Genomic DNA, 26,793 nt, shown 5'->3' with positions numbered 1-26,793 from the left:
TTAGAAATAATACCCTAAAAGTTTCGTAACTCTCATAACGTTTTCCATTTGATTGCTCGAGATTTGCTCCGAAAGTGTCTCTGACGTCGTAGATCCCAATCGACTACAGTAAAACCGCAAATGGAACATTCCATTAGCATATTCCAGCGCTTTGCGTCTGCTAGTAATTTTAAATTTTCGCGTCTTGGTCTGCCATTATGTCAAAACATCTAAAAGGAACACGCAAAAATTTGTTCCCATCTCGATCTCGATCCGTTGATCTGTCGAAATCAGCAGATCGGTTTTGGGCGATCTCAGAGCACCCGGGAGCGGGAAATGGAACACGCGAAACGTGATTGGAGCAGATCCGAGCACGCAAATGGAGCATAAAATGTTATCAGAGCGATCTAGAGCGCCCGAGAGCAGTCCAATTGAAAACGCTATAACTCTTGTAGTTTTTGAGAAAAATACCCAGTCAGAGCAATTCCGGACACCCTGTATAACGCATTACAAAAAGAGAAGGCATATTGAAAAGAAGAAAGCGAACCTCGACTTCCCAAATGAAAGAGTAATAAGCTCCGGGAACAGCGATGGCGGCAGATATGATCCAGACGGTGACCACAATGGCGACAGTCGTAGACCGGGTATGTTTGCCCGTGTGCTTCCTGATGGGTGAAGAAATGGCTAAATAACGATCCAAACTCAACACGGTCAAAGTCAGGACAGTCACCCCTGGAAAACACCAACGCGGAACCGTTCTTTTTAGACCTAAATGACGACACGTTATTAGAGGGAAAAGGATGGGGTACGTAGGCGGGCTAAGTGACGAAACACACTCTCGGGCAATTAACCTCAGCTCGGTAGGAAGGGTAAATTAAGATTCTGAGAAGCGAGACAGCCGTGATTTAATAACCTATAGAGACGTCTCGGAGAAACTCGGAAAGCTTGCAAAGAAACTGTCCGTAGGGCCAGCTTTCGACGGTGTAAATAGTGCTGATGAAAGGCACCGTGCCGGTAATTACGACCAGGTCCCCGACCGCCAAGCTCATAATGTAAGTGTTGGGCACGTTGCGGAGGCGCTTGTTCCGGATGAAGATGAAAATCAAGGTGCCGTTACCTTTAATGATTAAAGAGACGAAGGATTACGCAAATTTAACGTTAAAGGCACAAATTTACCTAGAGCTCCGATAACGAAGATAAGAAAAAAGACAGCCGGCACCAAAAACGTCTCCACCCTCTCTTCGTAGGGGATGTACGAAGAATCGTTCGTCATCTGCGCCCGATATCATTGGATGAAAATCTTTACCGTCGACTCTTAAAACAACCATCAAATCAATTACCTCCAGATTTTCCAGGGTCAAGTTAAACGGTTGGGCTTGATTAATAGCCAGCGAAGTGGGCTCCAAATTCAGCGGTACCGCCGACTCGCCCATCGCTTCTTCTTAGACAAAAAAAACCTACTTAATTCCCGATGGCCGCTGAGGGGTTGAAATTCGTCTTACCCCTGTAATTAAAGCGCGATTATTCGAGAACAGGGAATGATTTAAAACATTGCCAGCTGCCGCGCGTGTAACTAATTCTCCGCAGAGTGGTCCGTAAGAGAGATTTAAGTTAACTTAAAGCGAAAGCGAAGATCATTTACCACGAGAAGTAGACGGAAGGTAAGATTACTGTTAGAAAAAATAACGCCATACGTTTCGTGTCTATACTTAGCTCAAATATTTTACTTATATCTTTAAGCAGCAAAAATGAGGATGTAGCTTCTCCCCCAAAATCGATACCACGTAAATGTATTAAACAAGATTCAGTAACTTTCATATTTTCTTAGACAAACAATTCGAAATTGCCCTAAGATACATTGCGTAAAAATGTTATTTTATTCCTAGACCGAAAGCTTTAGGAACTTATCATATTGCTATGATAAATGCGTTAAAATCACGCGTATTATAGATTTACTCGTAGACTTAAAAGGTTTAGAAACTAAACCCGAGGTGCTGTTCAGTTCTCGTAATCGGTGTACAAGCTATAGCTTTGACGGTACTAAAGTTATTAAGCAACTGATTACAGCTTTGGCATTACCCAAAGTGGTAAGCCTCAATGGTCAGCGCCCCAAAAAATTATTTTAAGGGTGGCCGAGGGTTGGTAGAAGACTCAAATAACATTATAACAAAAATTAGATGAACAAAAATGTTAAATTGTACCAGTTTCGACGGGTTACTTTCCGGGTTCATATTTAAAAGTTGTATTCGCGCTTTTATCGCGTAATATTAACATGTCTATCTAAAACTTTAAGATAAAGTCCTATTGCTGTCAAACTTGCGTCACCTTGGCCAAATAAACTACTGAACTGGAATTTAGATTTTAGGACAGCTCTACTTCAAGCATCACCGAGTCCCACATTTTTTAGTTTTAACCAAATAATAAAGACCTTATAAACCTCGTCTACATAGACGAAACACTATACTTCAGCTACTAAGGACAAGCTACGCGTCTATCTCTCTTTGCTGGCAAAATGACCACCAGGCTCAGCGGCGGCGATCGGAAAACATTTCTGTGGGGGCACGGGCCATTATTTTTTTATCCAAAAATTCATATACTTAAAACCTAAGCAAGAAAATGTACAGCTCTAAATTTTTATCTTTACAAAAATAGCTGTGTACATGGCTAGATAATTAAGCCTTACTTGGCCACATGCTTTACGAAGGTATTTTAGCTAAAATAGGGTACACGACGACGCGATTTTCTGTTTGGACGAATCTATAGAAATGAATTTTACGGTTGTATCATCTTAATGCTACTCGCATCTGCAATCTCAAAATAACTTCGGTAAAAAGACTGAATTCGGACCCAAATAAAGGCAGTGAGATTATAAATTTTTCTTTGGTTGCTATTTTTCCTCAATTTTATTTCTGTGGGGGTTCTGCCCTAGTTTGTCTTTCCCTGTGGGGGCTCGAGCCCCCAGAGCCCCACGGGATCGCCGTCACTGACCAGGCTACTCCTTTGATGGAGATAAATTCCAGTAAAAACGTGTTTTTGATCTCAAATTTCAAAATAAATACCTTCAGGAACGAAGCGAGTCAATTTTACGTTCCGGTTCAATAATTTTTCATTATTTCGCCGAAGTAAAAGACAGTTTTCATTATGAAAGCGTATTAGTTTTCAATAGACCTCAAGCGAAAATTAGCTGTCGAAGTAGATTTCTCGCCGTCGTTAGGGGCTGTTCGCACATTGCGTCACGCAAAAAAAATTCGACTCCCCTCTCCCAAAATTACTATAATAAAATTTTGAAATTTATAATTTGTATAGACATATATAATTTTTTTTAAACATTTTTGGTAGTCCCTCCTTGGTTATAAAATAAAACACAACATACTTTGTCTGGCGCACCCATGACAATGCTTAATAAACCTGATAAGTAGAAATATAATATTTTGAAAGTAATTATTTAATTTCACATCCCATGTTATTTTCAATGGAAAAATTTCCATTTTATGTTGTCAAAAACATTTTTCGTTGCCATGGTAAAACCGTTGCCCATTGAATAAATTCCCTGTAGGATTTTTCAAGTTACATGAAGGTCTACCAATCCCCCGAGTTTGAACAAAATCGGTGTGTAACACCTCGGGTCGTCTCCTTGTAAGTACTAGAGGGGTTAAGATATTTCCACCAATGGGATAGCGGGTTTAACAAATTTGCGATCATAAAGATCGTAATTTTGAAGGTCGAGAACACCATTTTCAAGGTCGAATCGTCGTATTTATACTAGCTGTTTTATTATACTATTTTAGTATATTTTCAAGATGAAATTTCGAAGATCGAGATCAAATGGTGAAGGTCGAAATCTGCCATTTCCAAGGCCAACATCAAATGGTGAAGGTCGAAATCTGCCATTTCCAAGGCCAACATCAAATGGTGAAGGTCGAAATCTGCCATTTCCAAGGCCAACATCAAATGGTGAAGGTCGAAATCTGCCATTTCCAAGGCCAACATCAAATGGTGAAGGTCGAAATCTGCCATTTCCAAGGCCAACATCAAATGGTGAAGGTCGAAATCTGCCATTTCCAAGGCCAACATCAAATGGTGAAGGTCGAAATCTGCCATTTCCAAGGCCAACATCAAATGGTGAAGGTCGAAATCTGCCATTTCCATCGCCAACATCAAATGGTGAAGGTCGATATTTACTAATGATTGCTCATTGAGGAACCCTATAGTAACGCTTGTACAAACAAACTCTCGCTTACTGCGTGACGTAATTTGTTAACGGCCCCTTACATACGTAGTTACATTACACCGCAAACGAACTTGGCGTTGTAACAGGTCGATATTTTTTAGATGTCAGAGATTTTTAAAGGGCTTTTAAACACTTGCGTAGCTGACGACGTTTGGTGTGGACAGGAAATCGTAAGTGAAATTTCAATTTGTATTATCTGCTTGTAACGTTGAAGTAAGAAGATAAGTAAGAATAAGAGTGTAGAAAAAATTGAACTCTAGAAATAGTAGCCTAATATTAAAAAATAATAGAACAGATGAAAGTCATCCGACATTTTTATCCCGTTCTTTGTGTTGTATTTGGATGGAAATGTTTGATGATTTTCCTAATATAGGAGCGCCATCGGGCAATATAAATTGAACAACTGAGGTTTCTGCTTTTGATCCCAGCAAGAATGTATTAATTTATAGTTAGTATAAATAAATACATACTTGATTCCAGTCCAGTAAATTATTTATCCAAATTGCCCGCTTCGTTTAATATTAAGTGTATAAAAATAATGAATATTTACGAATGGTTTTCAACAGGGACGTAGAGAAATTTGAGACGTTGGACGTAGGCCTGGCAACTGAAACCCTAAGGTCCATTGGGGACGCTCTGAAAACTGTTTTTTGAATGACAGAAATTGACAAGATTTAATAGATGTTTGCCTTTGAAAAGTTTTAGATGGATTTAAGGTGATAATTAATAAGTATTTACGTATATAATAGTTGATTTTATAAAATAAAAAGTGGTCGTGCCCAACTTGTTAAAATGTTGCTCTTACGTCACAAGACACAGCTTTATTAGTATATTTTGCGCACGAGCGATTTGCACGTTTTCTAGAAAAACCAATATTCCTCGCGACGGTAGCGCGCGCTAGTATAGGCTTGTGAAAGTAAGAGACTGTGACGTAAGAGCAACATTTAAACAAGAAGGTCACGTTAGTTTATAAAAATAACTATTCGACACAAACCCAATATTGATTCAAATCAAAAGACGCAGTGAGGATCATAAAATCACCGAAACTGTTTGTTTTTCTCGTCCGGGGTACATTTCTATTTCACTTAGCTTTAATGTCTTTAATTATTCAATGTTATATTTTGAAACGAACAAACAGGGCCATTGCTCCCCCGCTCCTTCGTCCTTAATTCGCAAGAAGTAGGGAAGTAATTATTAAAATTGTTTTTTATTTTGCATTACGCGTGTCATTTATTAAAGTGGGTTTAAATTTAAACGCGTGCTCTGTTTAAATAAAATAATGAAAAGATAAAAGTATGTGTCAGGAGCCCACGGCCAATTTCGAGCTACACGTTCTCTGGAGCTGAATGTAAAAAGTTGGTAGTGGTGTAGTTCCACACCCGCAAATGAAAACCTAGCGACACTATTTAAGTAGGTAATTAATTTTTAAAATATTTCGAAGCTAGTGAGCAACCAAACATGGTAATTGATACTTGACTAACAAGTTTACTTTCCTTTTATTCGTAAAATAGATTCGCAGAAGCGAGCGGAAAACGTGGCCGCTAAAAGCCTTAAAGGTGGTATTAAGGAACTTTACGTGTTAAGCTTGTTAGTAATTTTCGTATCAAAAAGCTAAACCTTTTTCAAATTAGGAACGAAACCGGCTTAGAGAAGACTACAGAAAAGCATCGATACTCGATTATATAAACAAGGTCCACATTTCTTTCTCGGAACAAAGAAAAAATGCTGTAGAGGAAGCCCATTCGTACGGCGTTAGTAAAGAGAAAATAAAAGGAACTTAGCTGATGTTAACTTGGAAAAACAAACTCGAAAGAGTGCTAAGGTACCAATTTCAAAAGAAATAAGAGGTAGTACCGAAAATGCTGATTTTAAAACACAGTTTCCAAAGCGCTTGAATAGCGACAAAATTCGGGCTAGCGCGGTTCGTTGAACTTCGTCTATAGAGTAATGACACTCTGACCTCGAAGAACGTCACCCAAGCTTTTTCCTATAGATAAAACTTTGCGCCCAAAATGGCGACGTGGGTAAAGCTACTCTATGGAGATTTTCTAAAGGACAGCGAAACTCAACGTCTGAAGCGCATCTTTGGTGGTACTTCCAGAGGTTTTGAGAGCCTAGCTTCGTGCACTTTCAGAAATTAATTAATTATCTTTCCCCGTAATTCGGAATTAAAGATTAATGCTTTGGAAATCTGTTCAACGAACAATGCAACCAATTAAGCCGACTGTAAAATCTAATTACTCGACCTATGTCGGCTTCTCCCTGGAATCCTTGTTACTTCCGTTAGAACAGTTCTACAAGCGTGGGTAGGTCAGAAATAGAGCGCATTTTATATAGAAGCTTAGAATATGGACTAACTGAACGAAGTTAGAAGGTAAATAAAATCGGAATACGAATTAACTTTCTAATCTCTTCAACGTAATGGAATGCATAATTAAATCATTTAACAGCCTGTTGAAAATTTCCAAATTAAGCCTTCGATGATTTTTCTTTACTTTTTTTCATAGCTAGAGTGATAAATTACCCCTAATTAAAGCTGCTAAAATGTGTTATTAAATTTTATAAAATTTAGAAGATGAGGCTACGTTAGAACTTGCTTAACTTTGAAACGGTTTCATTTTAAGCTGTCGCGAGGTCAGATTATGAGGTCTATTTCGCGTTATTATAATTTCCTAAGGAAACTTTGGTTGGTTTACCATTAAATGGGATTAATGTACTAGAAAATGAGGCACTTCGACGGAGAGCATTTGGCCACCCATTAGGTCTATCATATCCCTTCACAACTCTAGCTCCACCGAATGATTTCCACATCAGACGTGCCCGGTTTCCAACATAAATTTTGAAAGACAGGTAGGGCTGTGCGAGTATAGTGGTTTTAGGCAATCGAGTCGCGTATCGAGTACGAAATTTTTTATCGAGTATTCGAATAAAGTAATATTGAAGTTGAGTCGAGTAATCGAGTACTTGATTAAGGGAAATTTTCTCTTATTCGAGTCAAGTAATTCAGATAATATTTTTCATGAGTCTTGTTATCGAGTACTTGATTAGGAGCTAGTTTTATTCAAGTAATTAGGAAAATAAATTTAAAATAAGTATAAACTAACTTTAGTAACCTTATAGTGACTAGTGAGATATAAAAGACTAGTATACTAGGCTACTAGTCTAATTATATAGTGAGTTGCAGGCTAAGAAAGACAAAATATATAGTACAGTCGGCGCAAGGATACCTCAGACCATTTCCGGCCAGTCGACCGCGCGTAATTTAAATTTGACCACTTTACAGTCAATTTCAAATTTCGTGAGTTTCATCGGTTTTTCGCGCCATCTAGGAACCGAAATTGGAATCTATTTTTTAATTTCATGTTGTCATGAGTTTAATTACTGAATGCAGCTAAATAAGGTTCGATAATTGAAGCTCCAAATATTTTAAATAGCCCAAGAGGTTACTATAAAAAGCATGATAAAGGTTTATTGTTAACAAGTAAAGAGAAAAATATAATTTTAAACGTCTATAGCTCATTAAGACAACGTTACCCCCAAGAAAGCGTGGTAACTATTTTAAAAGAAACTACCGATTTAACTGGTAAGACGTAGAAATAAATTTACAAAAATAAATAATTATACATACTATTTTATATTTAAGAATGATAGGAATGCCTTATCTTTTAAATTTGCTCGCCACCACAATTATGAAATTAAAAAATAAAGATTCCAATTTCGGTCTCTAGATGGCGCTAAAAGACGACAAAAAGAGCAAAATTCGAATTTGACCGTAAAATGGCCAAAATTCAAATTTCGCGCGGTGGAATGACCGGAAACGATCTGAGGCATCCTTGCGCCGATTGTACTATATATTTTGTCTTTCTTAGCCTGCAACTCACTATAGTAATTAATAGTAAAATAAAAATACAATATACATTTTTTTAAATTATAAATGTACCGTCTGTCTGTATATTGCTTAGGAAGTTAAGACGTCGGCCGACATCCGAACTCGTGAAGAGACATCAAAGTGACACTCCAAACCAAACCAAGCAGGCGCACTACGTATTAAAAACCGTGATCAATCCCCAAGGTCATTCAAAGTATTTGATGTTTGTACGTTTGGTAGGTACCGTTTATTATTGCCACCCCAAAAAGTGGCAAAAACCTCTCTTTGAACTTAGAGCAGCTTATTCGAGTAATCGAGTGCCCGACTATGCAATTTTTTTGTACTAAATAATCAACGAATATTTTCCAATAACTTATTCGAGGTCGAGTAAAAAAATGACGAGTAATCGATGAAAATAAGTTTTATAAGCAGAGGCGGCCGAGGGGCTGTAATCGGTGTACAAGCCCGTAGCTTTGACTGTACTGAAGTGATTACGTAATCGATTACAGATTTGGCACTACTAAAGGCTGTTTTCGCTGTAGTCGATGTACAGAATTTAAGGAAGTGGTTAGCCCCTCGGCGGCGGCGGAAGGTTTTTTTGAGGGGGTACAAAGAATCAGGGCCGGATTAAGACTTTATGGGGCCCTAGGCCGAAGTTAAATTTGGTACCCCCCTTTCAATAGCGAGCGAAGTGAGCTAAGCGCTTCCTCAATTTATAATTGAGATTTGAGAAATGGAAGGAAAATTCATTTTGCTGCCAGATTTAGTATGTCGTCAGGGGCTAGACGGCAGTCCGTCAGAGAATGTGACAATCAAACGTTTTGGTTCACAGGGGTGGACGGGTTTACTAAAATTACTCCGGAAAATATTTTGTGAAAAGCAAATGATTAAAGATTTGTACTTTTATTTTTTTCGAACCCTATTGGTGCCCCTTGTAGGCTTGGTGCCCTAGGCCCAGGCCTATTCGGCCTATTGGTTAATCCGGCCCTGCAAAGAATCGTAAATGGATGTCTGGGCGGGAGGCGACAGCGCTAGATTTTTTTTGTCGATATCTTTAATGCATATTTCCAGATTTCAGTGGCGTAACTAGGGGGGGGGGGGGGGGTGGCCCACCCCGGGTGCCACCCGTTTGGGCGTGATTTAGTGTGACACCTGACCGTGAAAAAAATAAAAACTTACCCAAACTAGTAAGTAGCATACCATAATATTCATCCCGGGTGTCGCCCCATGTAATGATCTCCACCACTGCCAGATTTGCTTTAAGTTATAAGTTACCGATTTTAGTAGAATTAAACAGCTGGTGTATTAACTAAGTTAGAATCAAACGAGCTAGGAAGTCGAACTACATCGGTTAACAGAATCAAACTAGTCAAAAATAATTTCACAGAATATTAACACATATTTTATTTTATTTTATCAACGTACTTATGGATAGCCAAATATTTTAGCTCTACTCTCTTTATTAATGAAATCTTTAACTACCTCATTCATATCAATTTTATCTAGTTTATCTTGATACGCGTGTAGTATGCAGACACTATTTAAGCGGTATTTTGTCATCGTACTTCTTACGAACAGGGCATATGACGGTGACAAATTTTGCTGGGACGAAAATACTAAATGTCTTTAAGAATAAAAACTGCGCACGTTGATTTATAAATTCGTTTAATAGAGATCGAAGATATTTTCAAGAATAAAGTTTTTTTAAATGTATACCATTTTTTTGGGGGGATACAAATATATACACCCCCTATTTTCGTTGGGGGATACAATGTTCCCCTGCTCCACCCCCCTTTCCACCGTCCCTGTTTATAAGTATCGTTTACTTGGATTAAGAATATCAGACATAATAATAGGTCAAAGGAATTTTCACAATTGATCATTTCGTAGACTTTATTTACGTAAACGATTTTGAGGAAACTTTCATACGTGGAATCGTTCAAAAATGATAAATCAAGTTTCGAGAAAAACGAATCGTCGAAAAGAAAAACAATTGAAAATTGTAAATTACATCAAAAATATTCTTATATTATAATAGCACTATAAACCTTAAAATTACAAAATTATTTAATTTATTGTTTTTCCTCGAGAAAACCAGTCGTACTATCTATCGTAAATTTATGAGATAATTAAGTTTTAAATTTCGACTGTAACTTTAAAATGGTGATGATTCACTACCCCTGTAACATTTAGTAATGTTTATACAACCCTCTTCTCCTCTTACCACGTTACATAATTTGTGTTACCTGCATTCGGGATTTTTCTATAACTATTCTCTGAAAGAAAAATGAGATTATTCTTGCACTTACTCTAGACATGGGCCAATAAAAGCAGGACATGACTCTCTTATCGCTATGCGGCCACTAACAGGAGACGACCCGAGATTTAACACACCGATTTGGTTCAAACTCGGGGGTTTGGTAGACCTTCATGAAGTTCATGTAACTTGAAAAACCCTAAAGGGAAATGTCTCCATAGTCAACCGTTTTGCCATGGCAACCAAAATTTTTTTTGACTACACAAAATGGAAATTTTCCCATTGAAAATAACATGGGAATCTGACCAATTTTAAGGGTACCTCGTGTAAAAAAATTTAATTTTTTTAAAATGCTAAAAATAGAAAATATAAATAAAAAAATTATACAAAAGTTCGAAATTGATTAAAATTTTTACAGAGGGTACCCTTAAAATTGGTCAGATTCCCATGCTATATTCAATGGTAAAATTTCCAATTTGTTTTGTCAAAAACATTTTTGGTTGCCATGCCAAAACGGTTGCTTATGGAGACATTTCCCTTTAGGGTGTTTCAAGTAACATGAAGGTTTACCAAACCCCCGAGTTTGAACAAAATCGGTGTGTTACACCTCGGGTTGTCTCCTGTAAGAGAAACAGAGCTACTAGAGGACCCTATCGGCAAAAATTACAAACTCGAACAAGTAACAACCCACGTGACACCTTTTCTGGGGAGGGGGAAGGGTTAAGGAGGCAGATTTTAAAAGTGCAATGGCGACAAAGAGTGAAGGAAAATAATTTTTAGGATTTGAAAGTTAGTTTAATAAAGTATTATTTTATTTTTATAGTTTGGTTGAACTATTTAATTTATTCTAATATTATCCCTACGTGTATAGAATGTTTAAATTAGATGATTGTATGGGGATTAACGCTGGCTGTGATATTTTGAATGATATGAACTCATCTGACGAGCACATAGCAGCAGTCTGTGATAATATTTTCAATGATGATTCTTACTCTATTGATGTACCTGAACCTAAAGCATTGAGTTTAAGATTGAAATGGTAAAATTTAATTTTCAGTGTGGTTATTGTTAATAGCATTGTATTCAAACTATTAGTGAAAATACTCCACCAAAATCAAAAAGACAAAAACCAGAGACTGGATCAAAATTGAAAAACCCCAAACCGAAGGAGCCCAAACCGAAAAAGGAGCCCAAACCGAAAAAGGAGCCCAAACCGAAAAAGGAGCCCAAACCGAAGAAGGAGCCCAATCCGAAGAATGATCCCAAGCCGAAAAAGGAGCCCAATCCGAAGAAGGAGCCCAATCCGAAGAAGGAGCCCAATCCGAAGAAGGAGCCCAATCCGAAGAAGGAGCCCAAACCGAAGAAGGAGCCTAAACCAAAAAAATATAAGGAAAAAGAATGTTATAGTAGTGGAAGACCTAAGTCAAGAAATAAATAGTGAAACTGCTGAAGATCATACACAGTCTCTACCAAACAGAGCTAAAAAAGAGAAACCCAAAGAAAGAATAGTCAGTTTAAATAACTACGACAGAATGTTCTCTAATGTTTTGAATTTTTCACCGGGAGCGCTTGAAGTTGCAAAGGAGGAAATGAAACTCGATGAAGTAAAATCTTCCGCTCTTTCTTGGGTCTTGAAACTGAAGAACGATGATAGCATTTTTGTTTTGAAGACCGAACTGAAGTATCTTATAACAAATACTAGTATGGACAAGTTTGTTACCAAATCTAATGAAATAAAATTTTCTGGAAATTTAATCGAAAACGTTATGGAATCTATGAAAAATATAGAGGTAAATTTGTTATAGAGAATAAAAGCATGTGATTTAAACATTCATTACTTTACTACATTTTATAATTACATTTTCAGTGGTTTATTTTAGTGTTGTATCTTCCATTTAAAATAAATTTATTAAAAATGTTTTCCAGGAACCAAATCTGACAATTCATCAAAAAAAAAAACTACCATTCACTTTCTTCTGGGGGAAATCTTTGTGCGAGGTAATACGAGAGTCCTGGATGAATATCTTTTATTGGCCCAGGCTCTAGATAAAAAGCAAATTTTTTTTTGGTTTTTGGAAAATGGCGTTTGTAGACTTGTTTAACTTTTTATCTCAAGTAAGCTCGACAAAACGACGTTTCTAAGAAAAGTTATAGCTAGATCCTCCCTAGAGATCGGCGTTTGAATAAGAAATTATCCAATTATTTATTTTTATTGATAACCGACAATTATCCAAAAAAATATCCGAAAAAACCCGATTATTTTTGCATGTTAAATCGTTGTTTATTCGTATAAAATGTTCATAAATAAACAGTTAACCAAAATTTTAATGATTATTCGAAATTTTGCCGGTTATTTTATTTATTCCGCCGATCTCTAATCATCCCCCACTTCAGAAAAGGATTTATTATGACCTTCTAATGTTTCCTATTTAGCTAAAAGTTTTTCAACGCGTCTCGCTCCGCCGAATCACCCTTGAATGGAATATAGCCAGCGAGCAAGATTGTTAAGGTGAATCCTTTGTAATATCAACAAAACGTAACGCGAAATTATTACCGTCAAGAAACGTCTTCGAACAATGTTTCTTAGCGTCTTTTGTATTGTAAAACTACAAAAGCGTGTCGGAGGATGCAAATAGAGCTCACGCGAAGTTAGGGCACTATACGAAACTTCGAAGCGACTAGACACACAAATCCAAACTGACAAACAGCGCTAAAATGGAAACGTTACCCGAGGGAACCCGACATAATTAGAGTTTTAATTTGGTTTCCAAGTCGCCAGAAAAATTGTCACTTTTGGAACTGACAACATTACAAATCGATTATTTCCCGGAAAAATACGTTTATACAAAGTATATACGATGAGTAACTCTAAAGGTTCGTGTTCATCGTCGATTTTGAGCGGAAACTTTTGCCCTAAACCGAGGGGCAGGTCACTTCCTTGATTAACGACGCACCCCTCAAAAGATTAAATCCGATTTAATCGAGATTATTTTAAGCTAATAACCAAAGCTGGGTTAAAATTCGTAGGAGGGTGGTGGCGAGGGGTAAGTCACTCTCGGATGACCTGTACACCGAGTTCGCGTACTTAGTACTGCTAAAGGTACCGATTTTAAAGAGTTCACGAACTCTTATTAGCACAGTCAGAGGTACGACAGTGTACACCGAGTTCGGGGAGTGACCCACCCCACGGGTGGTTGTAAGCCCTTCATGCCACGCTAGCCAACAGCTCCCTACACTTACTATTACCGTTAAAATCATCAAGTTTTTATGGAAAGGGGAATCCGAAGAACTCGAGGGAAACCCCTTTAACCAGTATACTGAGAGATTGGGCCAGGCAGTCTCGAGAAAGTTTCGTATATAGTAGCGAATTTAATACAATCTCTCCCCGAGTCCCAATAAATACCATTTCGTCATGCATCACGGCTGAAATATTGACAGCATCTACCGACGGTAAAATACCAAAATTACACTGCCTCGAAATGTTTAATTATTGATGAAACATAGTTTTGAGATAAATAGTAAACAATATAAACTAGCAGACGATAGAAGGTTCTAATTTTTGAAGGTCAACATGGACCATTATACCCGTATTGATCAACCCGAAAAAGCTGTTTCGCATAGATGTAGGTGGAATAGGCAGCTAGATATTTGCCCCAAAGGAGTTTCATTATACACACGTTTGATGCTTTATACTTCTGACGCGTATAAAAAAAACTTTTTTTAAAGTAAAGAATTCTAAGAATTTGATAAATAAAGGCCAGGTTCCAAGGAAAAGATAGAAGAGTGGAAATCTCGTTACCTCGTGGGCGAGGGCTGACTTTGATATTTTGGTCAACGATATTAAATTTAAAACCGTAATGGCTTAAGTTTGCTTTTCCGTTTGGACGCTCTCCGCGTTTACTCTTCACGTGATTGGAATAAAGTCTAAAATCGAGTATGGAAACGTTAATATAAACAGAAGTATATAATACGTACATTACTGCTAATGCTATATTCGCTGATGTTTCCAATGATGTTTTGGGAGAAAACGTCGTGCGACCATTACACCAGGGAAGTATGATTTGTAGATAGGTAGATATCCCTATATAGCAGTTAAATTTCTACATCTCACTTACAAGGAGACGACCCGAGGTGTAACACACCGATTTTGTTTAAACTCGGGGGTTTGATAGACCTTCGTGTAACTGAAAAAACCGTAAAGGGAAGTGTCTCCATAGGCAACCGTTTTGCCATGGCAACCAAAAATATTTTTGACAACACAAAATGGAAATTTTCCCATTGAAAATAACATGGGAATCTGACCAATTTTAAGGGTACCCTCTTTATTTATATTTTATATTTTTAGCATTTTCAAAAATTTAAATGTCTTACAGGGGGTACCATTAAAATTGGTCAGATTCCCATGTCATTTTGAATGGGAAAATTTCCATTTTGCGTTGTCAAAAACATTTTTGGTTGCCATGGCCAAACGGTTGCCTATGGAGACACTTCCCTTTAGGGTTTTTCAAGTTACACGAAGTTTATACCAAATTCCCGAGTTTGAACTAAATCGGTGAGTTACACCTCGGGTCGTCTTCTTGTTAGTTAGTCGGTGTACATTAAACCGTAATGCGGTGCATACATCAGTGACTAAAGAATCTCTTCCATTGCACCGAATCCCATTCGACCGAAAAAGCCGCACTTTGGCGGATTTAGGATTTGGTCTAATGGGATAGTCCCATTCGACCGAAAAACCCGTACTTCTCCGGGTTTAGGATTCAGTTTTATCCGTTTCAGCACCTAACCTACCCTAACCTCACCTCACCTACTTAAAAATATATTAAACCCCTTCCATAAAAAATCCAAAGGAGTAGAAAGAAAAACTATTTTTTTTTTGCGGTCGCTCAATTGTGAATATTGCGTCGGTCGATTAGAAAAATACAAAACCCGCCTTTGGGCTAATTTCATCAAAAACATTGGCGGAATTCGGTCTAATGGGAATTCGGTCGAATGGGAATTCGGTCGAATGGGATTCGGCGCGATGGGAAGATACCTGACTGAATAGGTAGGTACGTGCTATATTTTTATAGCCTAGATGGATAATGATATAAAGCAGTTGTTTGAGCTTTATTAAATCGGATCCACCATAGAATTTCTAAACACACTTATGAGGCATTAAATTAAGTTTCTTAATTTAATGCCTCGTAATTAAATAAATTTGAGCATGATGCTATTATACTTAAATTGAGTATAATAGCATCATGCTCAAATTTCTAGTATAAATTTACCGAACTCCAGTCGACTATGGAATGAACGAAGCAACGGAGGAACTCCACTATAGGGTTTACGAGGAAAATAATTGGATCAAACTAATGATAACGAAAAGAAGTATATGATATTTATATTACGTGAAGATGAGTCTACATCCATGATGAAAATTCGCGGGTTCTAAAGAATATCGCACCATGGCTTCTCATTTACTGGCGGTATTACGTATTGTGATATTTATTTAAAAGCCATGTTTCTTTTCCGGATGAAGTAGGCTTAGAAAGTCAGAATACGAACGAATTTCCTTCACGCAATAATTTCTTTCGAAACGCACATTTAAAATCAGTGGGAGCGAATAGCCTTAGCAGTAGTTTGAGATTATATCAGGAATCCTTCCGTAACGACTAATTATTCAAATTTATTTACGACTTACGTAAAAGATTAATCGAATACGTTAGAAACAATCAATTCTCGGTAAATTTGATCAACGATCATCGGTAGAAAAAGATCTGAACCAACGCCTCTGTGTCCATTGGTATCGCATTTTTCACTGACTATTTTCTTGGCCTTTAAAATTAACTCGAAGCTACGAAGCTTAGAAAAAAAAAGTACGACAATTCAAAGTGGAATTTTCGAAATTAGTGGGAGCCTTTATTCGAAATTAAAATAATCCGTTAGGGAAAAGTCGACTATACCGAGATAACTACAAGAATGCTTTTTTTCTTTAAATTTTTAAATTTAAATAATTGGACCTTTACAATGAAGGTTGGAATTTAGTTTCAGTTTACTTATAACTACTAAGTTCGTCTTTCAAATTAAAGAAACCGGATACAAATGTGGGCTCAAATTGCTGGATGTTTTTTACGAAAAAGAAATAACTTGGAGGGATAAAATAATATTAGTTCCGTTTGCAAGTAAAACCAAAATCCCCGGGAACTTTCTAATTAAAGATTAGCAGTTCGGGCTAGTTTGAAAACGCAATCAAAGTGATTAAGATAGTAAAAGCTACGGGAAATCTGAATTTCAAATATACTCAACTTAGGCAGGAATGATAAAATTCAACGCGTAAGCCGGGGGCACTCGCTCTTTAAGTTATTAGTTTTTGTCGTTAAATATATCGAGAAACGAGAGGGAATCAAAGTAATTAATAAGCAATTAACGAAGAAACGAAGAAGTAGAAGAAATGGTGCAGTCTTACATTCCTTCCGCTCGTTGATTAGAATGCCGAAGATTTGCCGGTTCGGAAGTGAAGCGTGGCCAGTCGAAATTTTATCCGAAAGATTGTTAAACTCAGGATTGAGCACAAACGACGTCCAACGGGGGGGATTCAGTTTTCCACCACAAAATGAGGGGAAGGGGTTAAAGAGCATCCGAACGTGAGGATCCAAGCTTTTCGATTGAGGTTTTCTCCGCAGACGCTTCTCCGCAGACAACTCCTGTTGCGTTGCTAGCAGCGACTTTCGGCGGCAAAAATGCACTTCATCCCCTCCCCCCCCTTTATTCGGGATTTCGCTTTTAAGCGCGGTTGTCAAAGCTATATCTGAACTGGACAAACATTTCATCTCCAACCTTGATAAAGTATCCGAGCTAATTTACGGATCGTTGGATAAGTAATTTCATTTTAAACGACGCTCCTTTTGTCTAGACTAAAAATATAGATTATTTGTTTCTACAAAAACGAAACTTGGCCGTCCTCTTTTTAATGATTTGTTTTTTTAAATCAAGGTTGGAAATCTACTTCTATTTTTTCATCTACAATGGCAACCTTTGTTTGAAGAGTTGAACTTAAATAAACAGAAATATTTTAGTTCGTTTAAGCGCCACCCTTTAGAAATACGGCTCTTAAGTCGCCTTTTTAGATTAGCGGCGGAGTTACGAGTAAAGGCTAAATAAATAACTGATAGCTACGGACTGACACACGATAGCTATACATTTACGGAAGCCAAAAGTAACGAAAATCGAAAATATTGGTTCATTCTTCATAAAGAGAACCGTAACTCGATTTATGTAATAGTTTTGTTTCGGCGATATACCGTTACGACGACCGGAAGAAATATTATAAAGTTCCCTTTCTACGATATTTCAACGTGTCCGACAAAGTCTTTTCTCAAAAGTAACGTTTTTACATACAATCCCAATTGGATACTCGCGCGTATTAGTTTCACCTACCGCGTAGTTCGCCGCCGTATTCTACGCGACTCTTCAACCGTTAGGGTTGAAATGGTAAATGATATTTCAATCGATAGGAAATTACACTACCTCACTGACCCTGATATCAATTTTGACGATCGACAGCGCGCATACCTGACCAGCCCCATTAGCGGTTTCATCGATTGTCATGTAGAAATCTACATACATTTGTTTTAGGTACGCCTTGTCAATTCTGACCTATGTTTACGATTAAATAAAAAAAATTAAATAACGTTTTAGTGTATTAAATTATGCCCAGCAACCATAAACACCTTGCTGAGGTTAATGTTAATAGGAAGTTCAGGGAGTTGTTGGTTCGCGTGGCATGAAGGGCTAGTGATAATAATAATAATAATCAGCTAGGCTGATACTCAAGGCAACACCCTAGGCCCAAGTCATCTAGCGACTTTAATGCCTTAAACAGGTGGCCGGGTTATACCGCGTAGGAGGGTGATGACAAGCCCTTCATGCCGCGCGAGCCAAAAGCTCCCTACACTTCCTATTACCGATTACCTTTTTAGGGAAAGGGGAAACTGAAGAACTCTGGGGAAAACCCCTTTGCCACCACCATCCTACTGTATTTAACCAGGCCATAAGAATTAAAGGCATTAAAAGTCGCTAGATGACTCTGTGGTGCCTTGGGTATTAGCCTAGCTGAAACAATTCTTTTTGCTGGCTCCAAGAGTCCTACCATTATAACGAGAAGTTCGATTTTACCTCTAATGCCATTTTAATTCTGCCGGCGTATTTGAAGTAGGGGGTACTGCTTATCCCAATTATTTGTTTTTCGCCCATGTAGAACAAGGTTGAAATCAGATAGCATTATAATAGATCCTACATTCGAAGGTTGACAGGGTGATAGATAAAGTGTGCGTTTTAAATTGAACAGGGTGGTAGATAAAGTGTGCGTTTTAAATTGAACAGGGTGGTAGATAAAGTGTGCGTTTTAATTTGAACAGGGTGGTAGATAAAGTGTGCGTTTTAATTTGAACAGGTTGATAGATAAAGTGTGCGTTTTAAATTCAACAGGGTGGTAGATAAAGTGTGCGTTTTAAATTGAACAGAGTGGTAGATAAAGTGTGCGTTTTAAATTGAACAGGGTGGTAGATAAAGTGTGCGTTTTAATTTGAACAGGTTGATAGATAAAGTGTGCGTTTTAAATTGAACAGGGTGGTAGATAAAGTGTGCGTTTTAAATTGAACAGGGTGGTAGATAAAGTGTGCGTTTTAATTTGAACAGGTTGATAGATAAAGTGTGCGTTTTAAATTCAACAGGGTGGTAGATAAAGTGTGCGTTTTAAATTGAACAGAGTGGTAGATAAAGTGTGCGTTTTAAATTGAACAGGGTGGTAGATAAAGTGTGCGTTTTAAATTGAACAGGGTGGTAGATAAAGTGTGCGTTTTAAATTGAACAGAGTGGTAGATAAAGTGTGCGTTTTAAATTGAATAGAGTGGTAGATAAAGTGTGCGTTTTAAATTGAACAGAGTGGTAGATAAAGTGTGCGTTTTAAATTGAACAGAGTGGTAGATAAAGTGTGCGTTTGTGAATAGATAGGGTGATTGAAAAAGCGTTCGAGTATGAATTAACATTTTGGTTGAAGAAGTTTAATTCTTATGTCTTATTACGTTAATATACAGGGCGATTGAAACGCTGTGCAAAACTGAACTAATAACATTGGGGGAATGGCGTATACTCAAATGTCAGTGACATCTTGTTACGCGTAGATATAGAAGAAAGTTATTCCTATACGGGGTAACACGAAAATTCAGACTTTATAAACCGTGTAAAACTTTGAAGAACAATTATTCTTCATGCTTTAGAGCATTTTTTTATCTACAAAGTTTCCTTTTTTGTTAGCGAAGAAATAGGGCTTTATATCGTGACACTGGGTTTGTTATACTGTGAGAAGCAATATGGCATACGGTTACGAAGTGGATCAACATCGCCGGCACTTTCGGTTTAAAGGCTTCATCTTTCTTTGTCGCTACGTAACGGGCCAAAACTCGCTTAAAATATGAGAACAATTTTTACATTCCTAAATGTAAGACGAGAATGGGATAAGCGTAGCAACGAAACGCGACGATGGCCGCCCTACTTGGAAACGGTTTTTTCAAACATTTTCTCATTTGTTACGAGCTATAAACGGCGGTTAGACGTAATTTACATAAGTAACAACCAGGATGAAATTGTTGCTCTCTAAAGATCCGAGTATTTTTAGACTAAAATGAAACGAGAAGAGATATTTTCGCAATTTCCGCCATGAAATTCCTTGTTTTTAAACGAAACCTAATCATTATCAATAACAAAATAAATATTAATTTAATCGATATATTAAAAAATTTCAAGTTTCCAATATCCGCTTTAATACTTTAGGCACCTCTTTGGCGCCCCCCTGACCGTCGGCGCCCGGGGCGTATGCCCCCCTGCCCCCCTCACTTCCCCTCTGGCGGATTCAATTAGCGATATTAGGAATAAAGGAATTCTAAACTGACGTAAACAAAACTCTAGACTAGTGTATACTAATTAATTAAAAATAATTTACAACGACTACCGGTACACTATATTATATTCATAAAAATTAAAGTCGCGTAACAAAGGCCTGTTATACAATGTATGCCTAATTACCCTTTTGCATCCGTCTATAGCCCCAGGGCCGTCGAAAGCCGGTGCGGGTCCCGGTAAAAAAATCATTTCGGGACCAATGACAACCATAAATGTGTACATACAAAATGTCCCTAAAGTCCCTTTCTCCCAATATTTTACCTCTCCGAGGGGACTTTGTACCCTAGGAGGGGTTATACAACCACCGTGTCAGTCTGTCTGTGGGTCTGTCTGTCAGGCCTGCGAACGCGTTCGCATTTTCGGGGCAAAGGGTAATCATTGCGTACGCAGTTTCTTGGATCACTGCGTACGCAGTCGAATAATCGTTTTAGCAGTTTAAAGGTTGGCAAAACCGCCGTGTGACGGTAAGCGTTAACGGCTAAATTTGCGATTACGCTGCGTTTGGTTGCGTTTGTTTTTCTCCAGTTGTTATGGGTGCGCTCTCTCCAACTCCTTCTTATTGACTTTGGGACGGACAGAGTGCTGAGTGTTATGACAACCTCTCAACGTCCAATGGCAGGGTTTCCACCAATTGTTCACGGTATTCGTCTTAGTATCAATTTGCGATCGCATCGGGCGGGTTTTGAACCTGAGACCTCCTGTTTAATAGGCGGACGTCCTACCACAGAACCACCGACGCTTATTACGCTTCGTTGAAAATTAGACCTTCAGCTTTATCGGAAGCGTATTTAATAGAGTATGAAATTTTGGTTTAATTGAAATAGAGCAAGATTTCGTGTAAGATTTAAATTATTGCATCGAAGAAATTATCTATTGATTAAAAAAAAAAAACCCTCCAGGTTTCGAACCCAGGCCGTTCGGCTTGGCAGTCGAGCGCTCTACCACAGAACCACCGACGCTTATTACGCTTCATTAATAATATAAAAATAATAATAATAATAAGGCTTTATTGGGATAACCAGTTCAGTCAAAGACTGGTTTCCAACTGGGTCCTGAAATATCTTAAATATGGTTTATAGATAAAATGTACAATTTGAAACATGTCATGACAGTACAAGTTTAAAGTACAAGACAAAATAAAGAATTAAATAATAAATGACGCGGAAAAGCGTTACAGTTAATGGCAGATTATGGCAATTAAATTTGTGAGGTAGATACAAATCCTAGTAGTTCACGTCTGAACTGTGATAGAGTTAATTTTTTACGTAACAAGGGTGACGGAAGAGAATTCCATAGACTAGTACCCCTGAATCGCGGGCTTTGTTTGCGGATCGTAGCCGAAATATTTTCAAGGTAAAACGAAATAGCACTCGCGCGAGTCGAATAGTCATGTACGGTAGAGACACGATGAAAATGATTAGTGACATACGGCGGCACTTGATGAGCGTGAACCTTAAACATGAAGATTAAAAGATTGAAAACATAGCGTTGCTTTAAGGCCAGCCACTTCACAGCATCCCGGGCTAATGTAGCGGAGGAACGACGATTAGCACCAATTATAGTTTTGGCTGCCCTATTTTGGAGAACTTGTAGAGACTTGAGAAAATTAGACCTTCAGCTTTATCGGAAGCGTATTTAATAGAGTATGAAATTTTGGTTTAATTGAAATAGAACAAGATTTCGTGTAAGATTTAAATTATTTTAATATAATATGTATTTGGGTTTTAGGCAAAGGAAGGGTCGTATGTTATTTTTACTGATCGAGATAATGTGGTTTTTTGTCTATTCTTTGATCTTATATTTCTATCTTTGGTTTTTTGAGATTATTTATAGTGTGTAGGTCGTGTTGTTTAGCTTATCCGGTTTCATGATAATAACGTCGAAAATTCATGTTTGTTAATGGTAAGGTGTCGCACTAACTATTCCGTCTACGGTCATTTATTGATATACGAGCTGTGGTTTAGTCAAGTGGCTTTCTGTGCTTTGTGAGGGTAAGTTTTTCGCTTCTTGTTAATACATTTTTTATTGGTGTGGATATTTGGACATCTACGATTCCTAATGCAGTCATTGATTTCCTGGGTGTGCGAGTCATTATATGATATTGGAAATTGGATGGTATTGGTCTTTTTCATGCGGTATGTGCCACAACGTCAACAGGAAGTCTACGAGTCGTCCACTACCATCTTCATCAAGGGCGAGTGTTGAAATAAAATGAGCGTTAAAGATGCGGCAAGTATTTCGTAAGCGAGAAAAATACAAATACCCTCTGTAGATATTTCTTTCATTAAAATTTGCTTCGTATTATTTACTGATAAACTTGTTCTGTAAATAGGGTTAAATTCAATTGCGCATTGTTTTAGCACGTCTAACTCGCTGTTGTAACTACTTAATTTATAATATTCTGAATAAATTAAACTCGGTTGTTTCGTCTCAACTATTTAAATTAAAATTAAAATTTTATACCGGGCAGGGATTGAACCGAGATTACGTTTTTAGTAAATAACTCTGAATTGCGGAGATATCTTTAAGGGTCGTCTCGAGAAATTAATACCACTAGGGAGAGGTATATTTTGGCTTGCCAATTTGTTTTAATATTATTTTAAATAGAAAATTAAATTATAAAGCGGAAGCAGAAAATTTAAATTACGAAGACTTATCTTAAAATGTCCATGACGATAAAGCCTAGGTCTAGAGAGCGAGGTCTTCGGTTTCCCCTTCCTTAAAAACTTGTTGAGGTTAACGGTAATAGTTAGTGTAGGGAGCTGTTGGCTCGATCGCGTGGCATGCAGGTCTTGCAACCACCCTCCTACGCATTGTAACCCGGCCACCTGAATTAATGGCTTCAAAAGTCACTTGATGACTTAGGCCTAAGGTGGTGCCTAGCTGATTATTATTATTAACTTTTACTGCTGGTCCCAATTTTATAACCATTTTTTTATTCATCGAAATCATAAAGGTTACCACTACTTTTAGTCCAATAAAATAAAAGTGTGTTCTATATTACCACAACACTATACATGGTGTCTCAATTTGCTCGATCAGGCCATTTTTCTCAAAATGTATTTATGCTAGGGTTCTGAAAGTTTCAGGGTTTATTTGTTAGGTATGGAACGCTTTGGTTACTAAATTTCAGAAAAATCGAACGATTTTGTGCCGTTTTGGAAAACTTATTTTTTCACCGGTAGGTGTCACGCAAAATGTTTCAATAGAAAAGTTGTAGGGCATAGTCGAAAGTGTAAAAATAATTTTGATTCGGTTGATAAGACCTATTTTTCACTGAGTTTGGAGGTCGGGGGAAAAAACAAGTTGTACTAGCAGGCAATAGCCTTTAATGAATTGTAGGTAACATGCATTTCAGTTATAGGATTTCGAAAAATAAACAAATAATAATAATGTTTTTTAATGACTTATACAAAATGTTTTCAAAAATGCCACCTTCTGATGCAATGCACAAATATGCACGATGTTGCATATTGCGAAATGCTCCCCGAACCATTTCTGGAGTCATCCGGCGACATGCTTCTATGATTCTTTGTCGTAAATCTTCAACGCTCGTCACAGGTGTTTGGTATACGTAGTCCTTTACGAATCCCCAAAGAAAAAAGTCGAGTGGTGTTAGATCAGGGGATCTTGCTGGCCAACGAACAGGACCAGTTCTTCCGATCCATCTTCCAGGAAACTCGTCGTTTAGATATGTAACCACGTCACGATATCGGTGATGTGGCGCCCCATCTTGCTGGAACCAGATGCGTCTGTACTCGGCCAGAGGAATGTCGTCCAACACGTTGGATATTTCATTTTGAAGGAACTCCAAGTAGGTTTGACCGTTCAGACGATTTGGCAGGAAGAACGGGCCAATAATTCTGTCACCTAACAGACCAGCCCACACATTTAAGCGAAACTGCACTTGGTGGCGGTGAGGAAATCCCCAGTGTGGATTCTCGTAGTCCCACATATGTTGGTTTTGACGGTTGAAAGGCCCATCTCTTCCGAATGAAAATTCGTCGGACATCAGTAGTTGATCGTGAAAATCCTGGTGTGCGTCAGCCATGAGGCAAAACCAATTGCAGAAGTCGAGTCGGCGCTGTCTATCACCGTCATGCAGTCCTTGGTGAAGTGTCGCTCGATAAGCATGAAAATGGTGTCTTTTGAGTGTTCTCCAAACGTAGTTTCGATCCAACCCTAAGTCAAAGCTGGCAGTCCTGACGCTCGCTCGAGGATAGGCGACGAAGTAGGCAAGTATGGTGTTTTCCATGTCGATGTCCTGGAGACCACGACCACGAAACCTCGGATTGATATTACCCCAGTTGTCGAAGTCGCGGAACACTCAAAGAACCGTCGTATGACTTGGTCTGCAATTGGGAAATCTTCGTCTAAATAACTGACTTACTAGAGTAGCATTACGACGACCTTCTCCGTAAAATAATTCTAGCATATGAGCGCGCTGATCTCGGGTGTAAAGAGGCATACTGGACAACAATCGGCCAAGCTGAGATAATGTTTTAACTGTGAAATGTAAACGCTTTAAATACTACTCGGACAATTGATATTTCACGTTAAAAAACAACAAAAGAAAAATAAGCGTAATTTTTGGTCTACAAATCTTTGTTTGATGATCTTACTCGTAACCACGTCGAAATGGAAGACGCGGTCTTTGTCTATTTTGTCTAATTAGGTGTTGAACGTAATAATTTTTTTTAACAATAACTTTTTGCAAATCTGATTATTAACTACATAGCTGAAAACATAAGTGCCCTAAAATAAATGTACATGTGTGTTGTGATTATGTACGATTATTTACGTTAAAGGCTATTGCCTGCTAGTACAACTTGTTTCCCCCCCCGACCTCCAAACTCAGTGAAAAATAGGTCTTTTTCAACCGAACTAAAATTATTTTTACACTTTCGACTATGCCCCCTACAACTTTTCTATTGAAACATTTTGCGTGACACCTACCGGTGAAAAAATAAATTTTCCAAAACGGCACAAAATCGTTCGATTTTCTGAAATTTAGTAACCAAAGCCTTCCATACCTAACAAATAAACCCTGAAAATTTCAGAACCCTAGCATAAATACATTTTGAGAAAAATGGCCTGATCGAGCAAATTGAGACACCCTGTATAGTTTTAAACCTTTGAAACTGTCAAAAGTTTTTACTATTATAGTTTATACAGACTTTGAATGTTGGAGAATAGGAAATTTCATACTTACGGAATAATTTTATAGACTTTCGTAATTTTTACGATATTGGAATTAAAATTTGAGTTTAAGTTTATTCGCAAATATATTTTTTAATTCAATATTTAAAGCAAATAACGGCTTCGAATAAAACCGCTTGGATGCCTTCTCGTATACCACCAAAAAGACCGTAAAGTATACCCCCCTGCCTAGCGTGTTAAATACGAGCCAGAGAGCTGAATGGGACTTTAAATGGAGTGACCCGTTTCCAATATACTGAGGAATTTCAGTCTCCGAAATCTCAATCAATCTGGTCTAATACACTATACTCTGCCGACTACGACATCTATCGAACAATCGAGGTACTGACCTAGAGCTGCCATTTGGTTTAGTCTTTAAAATCAATTAATTTAGTTTAAAAAATTCTATTCGCAAATTTCGTTGAGAAATAGAAATATTTAATGTTGCAACGAATTTTTTCGTTAACTTTTAAAAAAACCTATTTTTATTAAATAAAATATCAATAGTTGTAGTCATGCTTCTTTCTTACGAAGCGTTATAGGCCTAAGGGAGTATAGAACTACCTTACGATCCCCTCCGTTGTGCCGGCATTGTAAATAGTTTTACCATACGTTCTCTATATTCAAAAGTACCTGTCAAGGGTCGTAAATCTATAAATTGACATTTTGTCGTTTTCCGTTGAATTGTTTTTCGGGGAAAGGGTTTCTTTGGTTTTGGAGGTCAAATTATTTTTGTTGTCGCGACTTCCCTACCCCAACCTTTCTTATTAGAGGGAGAGGAGAGATGCTGTCTTATTGTGAACTATCTGGGTCACGTAAACCACTTCGTTTCTCAACTGCGGATAGTAACCTTGAACATTCTTGAAAGTGTCAGTTGCTGTATGTGGTATTTAATTGGCCGATGCCCATTATAAACAGCCAATACTTTTAAAAAGAGATAGTGACCAAGATTCTGGGGTCACGTGGTCGTCGTTTTAAAAACCCGGTGTCAGGATGGAGGAAGAGGAGAGAACGATAGAAGACACGACGGAGAGGTCCTAGCAACTTCTGAAGGTGCCGCGGTTTCCGCTATGTCGTGCCATACGGAATCTCATAGTCCAGATAATTAATAATAGCTCGTTGTGTCTCGTGTGGTTCTTCTTGCGCGTGCTGAGGATCCAATTAACACGGTGATGTATCCGTCACGATTGTGCACTTTGTACATAGTCATGGCAATGACACTTAATGTGAAAAACCATTTTTAGTAGTCAAGACCGTATATATGTATAAGAACATTGATCGATCAAATTGGCGCCTGGTGCCATGATTCAATCGGTTACA

General features: G+C 37.8%; 1 protein-coding gene across 1 annotated transcript in view; it reads right to left on the bottom strand.

Annotated features, from left to right (window-relative positions):
• Window positions 1-16,040, bottom strand: part of LOC149932856 (neuropeptide CCHamide-1 receptor-like) — a 29,933-nt gene extending 13,893 nt beyond the window's left edge. Inside the window, exons 1-5 of the mRNA XM_090155963.1 lie at window positions 16,016-16,040; window positions 1,320-1,483; window positions 1,156-1,252; window positions 893-1,096; window positions 527-711 (exon numbers count right to left, since the gene is read on the bottom strand). Of these exons, the coding sequence (XP_090012089.1) occupies window positions 527-711; window positions 893-1,096; window positions 1,156-1,252; window positions 1,320-1,412 (579 nt within the window). The 5' untranslated portion in view covers window positions 1,413-1,483; window positions 16,016-16,040. The remainder of the gene's footprint in view (window positions 1-526; window positions 712-892; window positions 1,097-1,155; window positions 1,253-1,319; window positions 1,484-16,015) is intronic.
• Between the last annotated feature and the right edge of the window lie 10,753 nt (window positions 16,041-26,793).

The sequence above is a fragment of the Leiobunum rupestre genome, chromosome 8 (genome assembly GCF_980474605.1).
Source record: "Leiobunum rupestre chromosome 8, qqLeiRupe1.1.hap1, whole genome shotgun sequence".
In the NCBI taxonomy this organism is placed as follows: domain Eukaryota; kingdom Metazoa; phylum Arthropoda; class Arachnida; order Opiliones; family Sclerosomatidae; genus Leiobunum; species Leiobunum rupestre.
The sequence above is the reverse complement of the archived record's forward strand: the minus strand, read 5'-3'. Positions and strand labels throughout refer to the sequence as shown.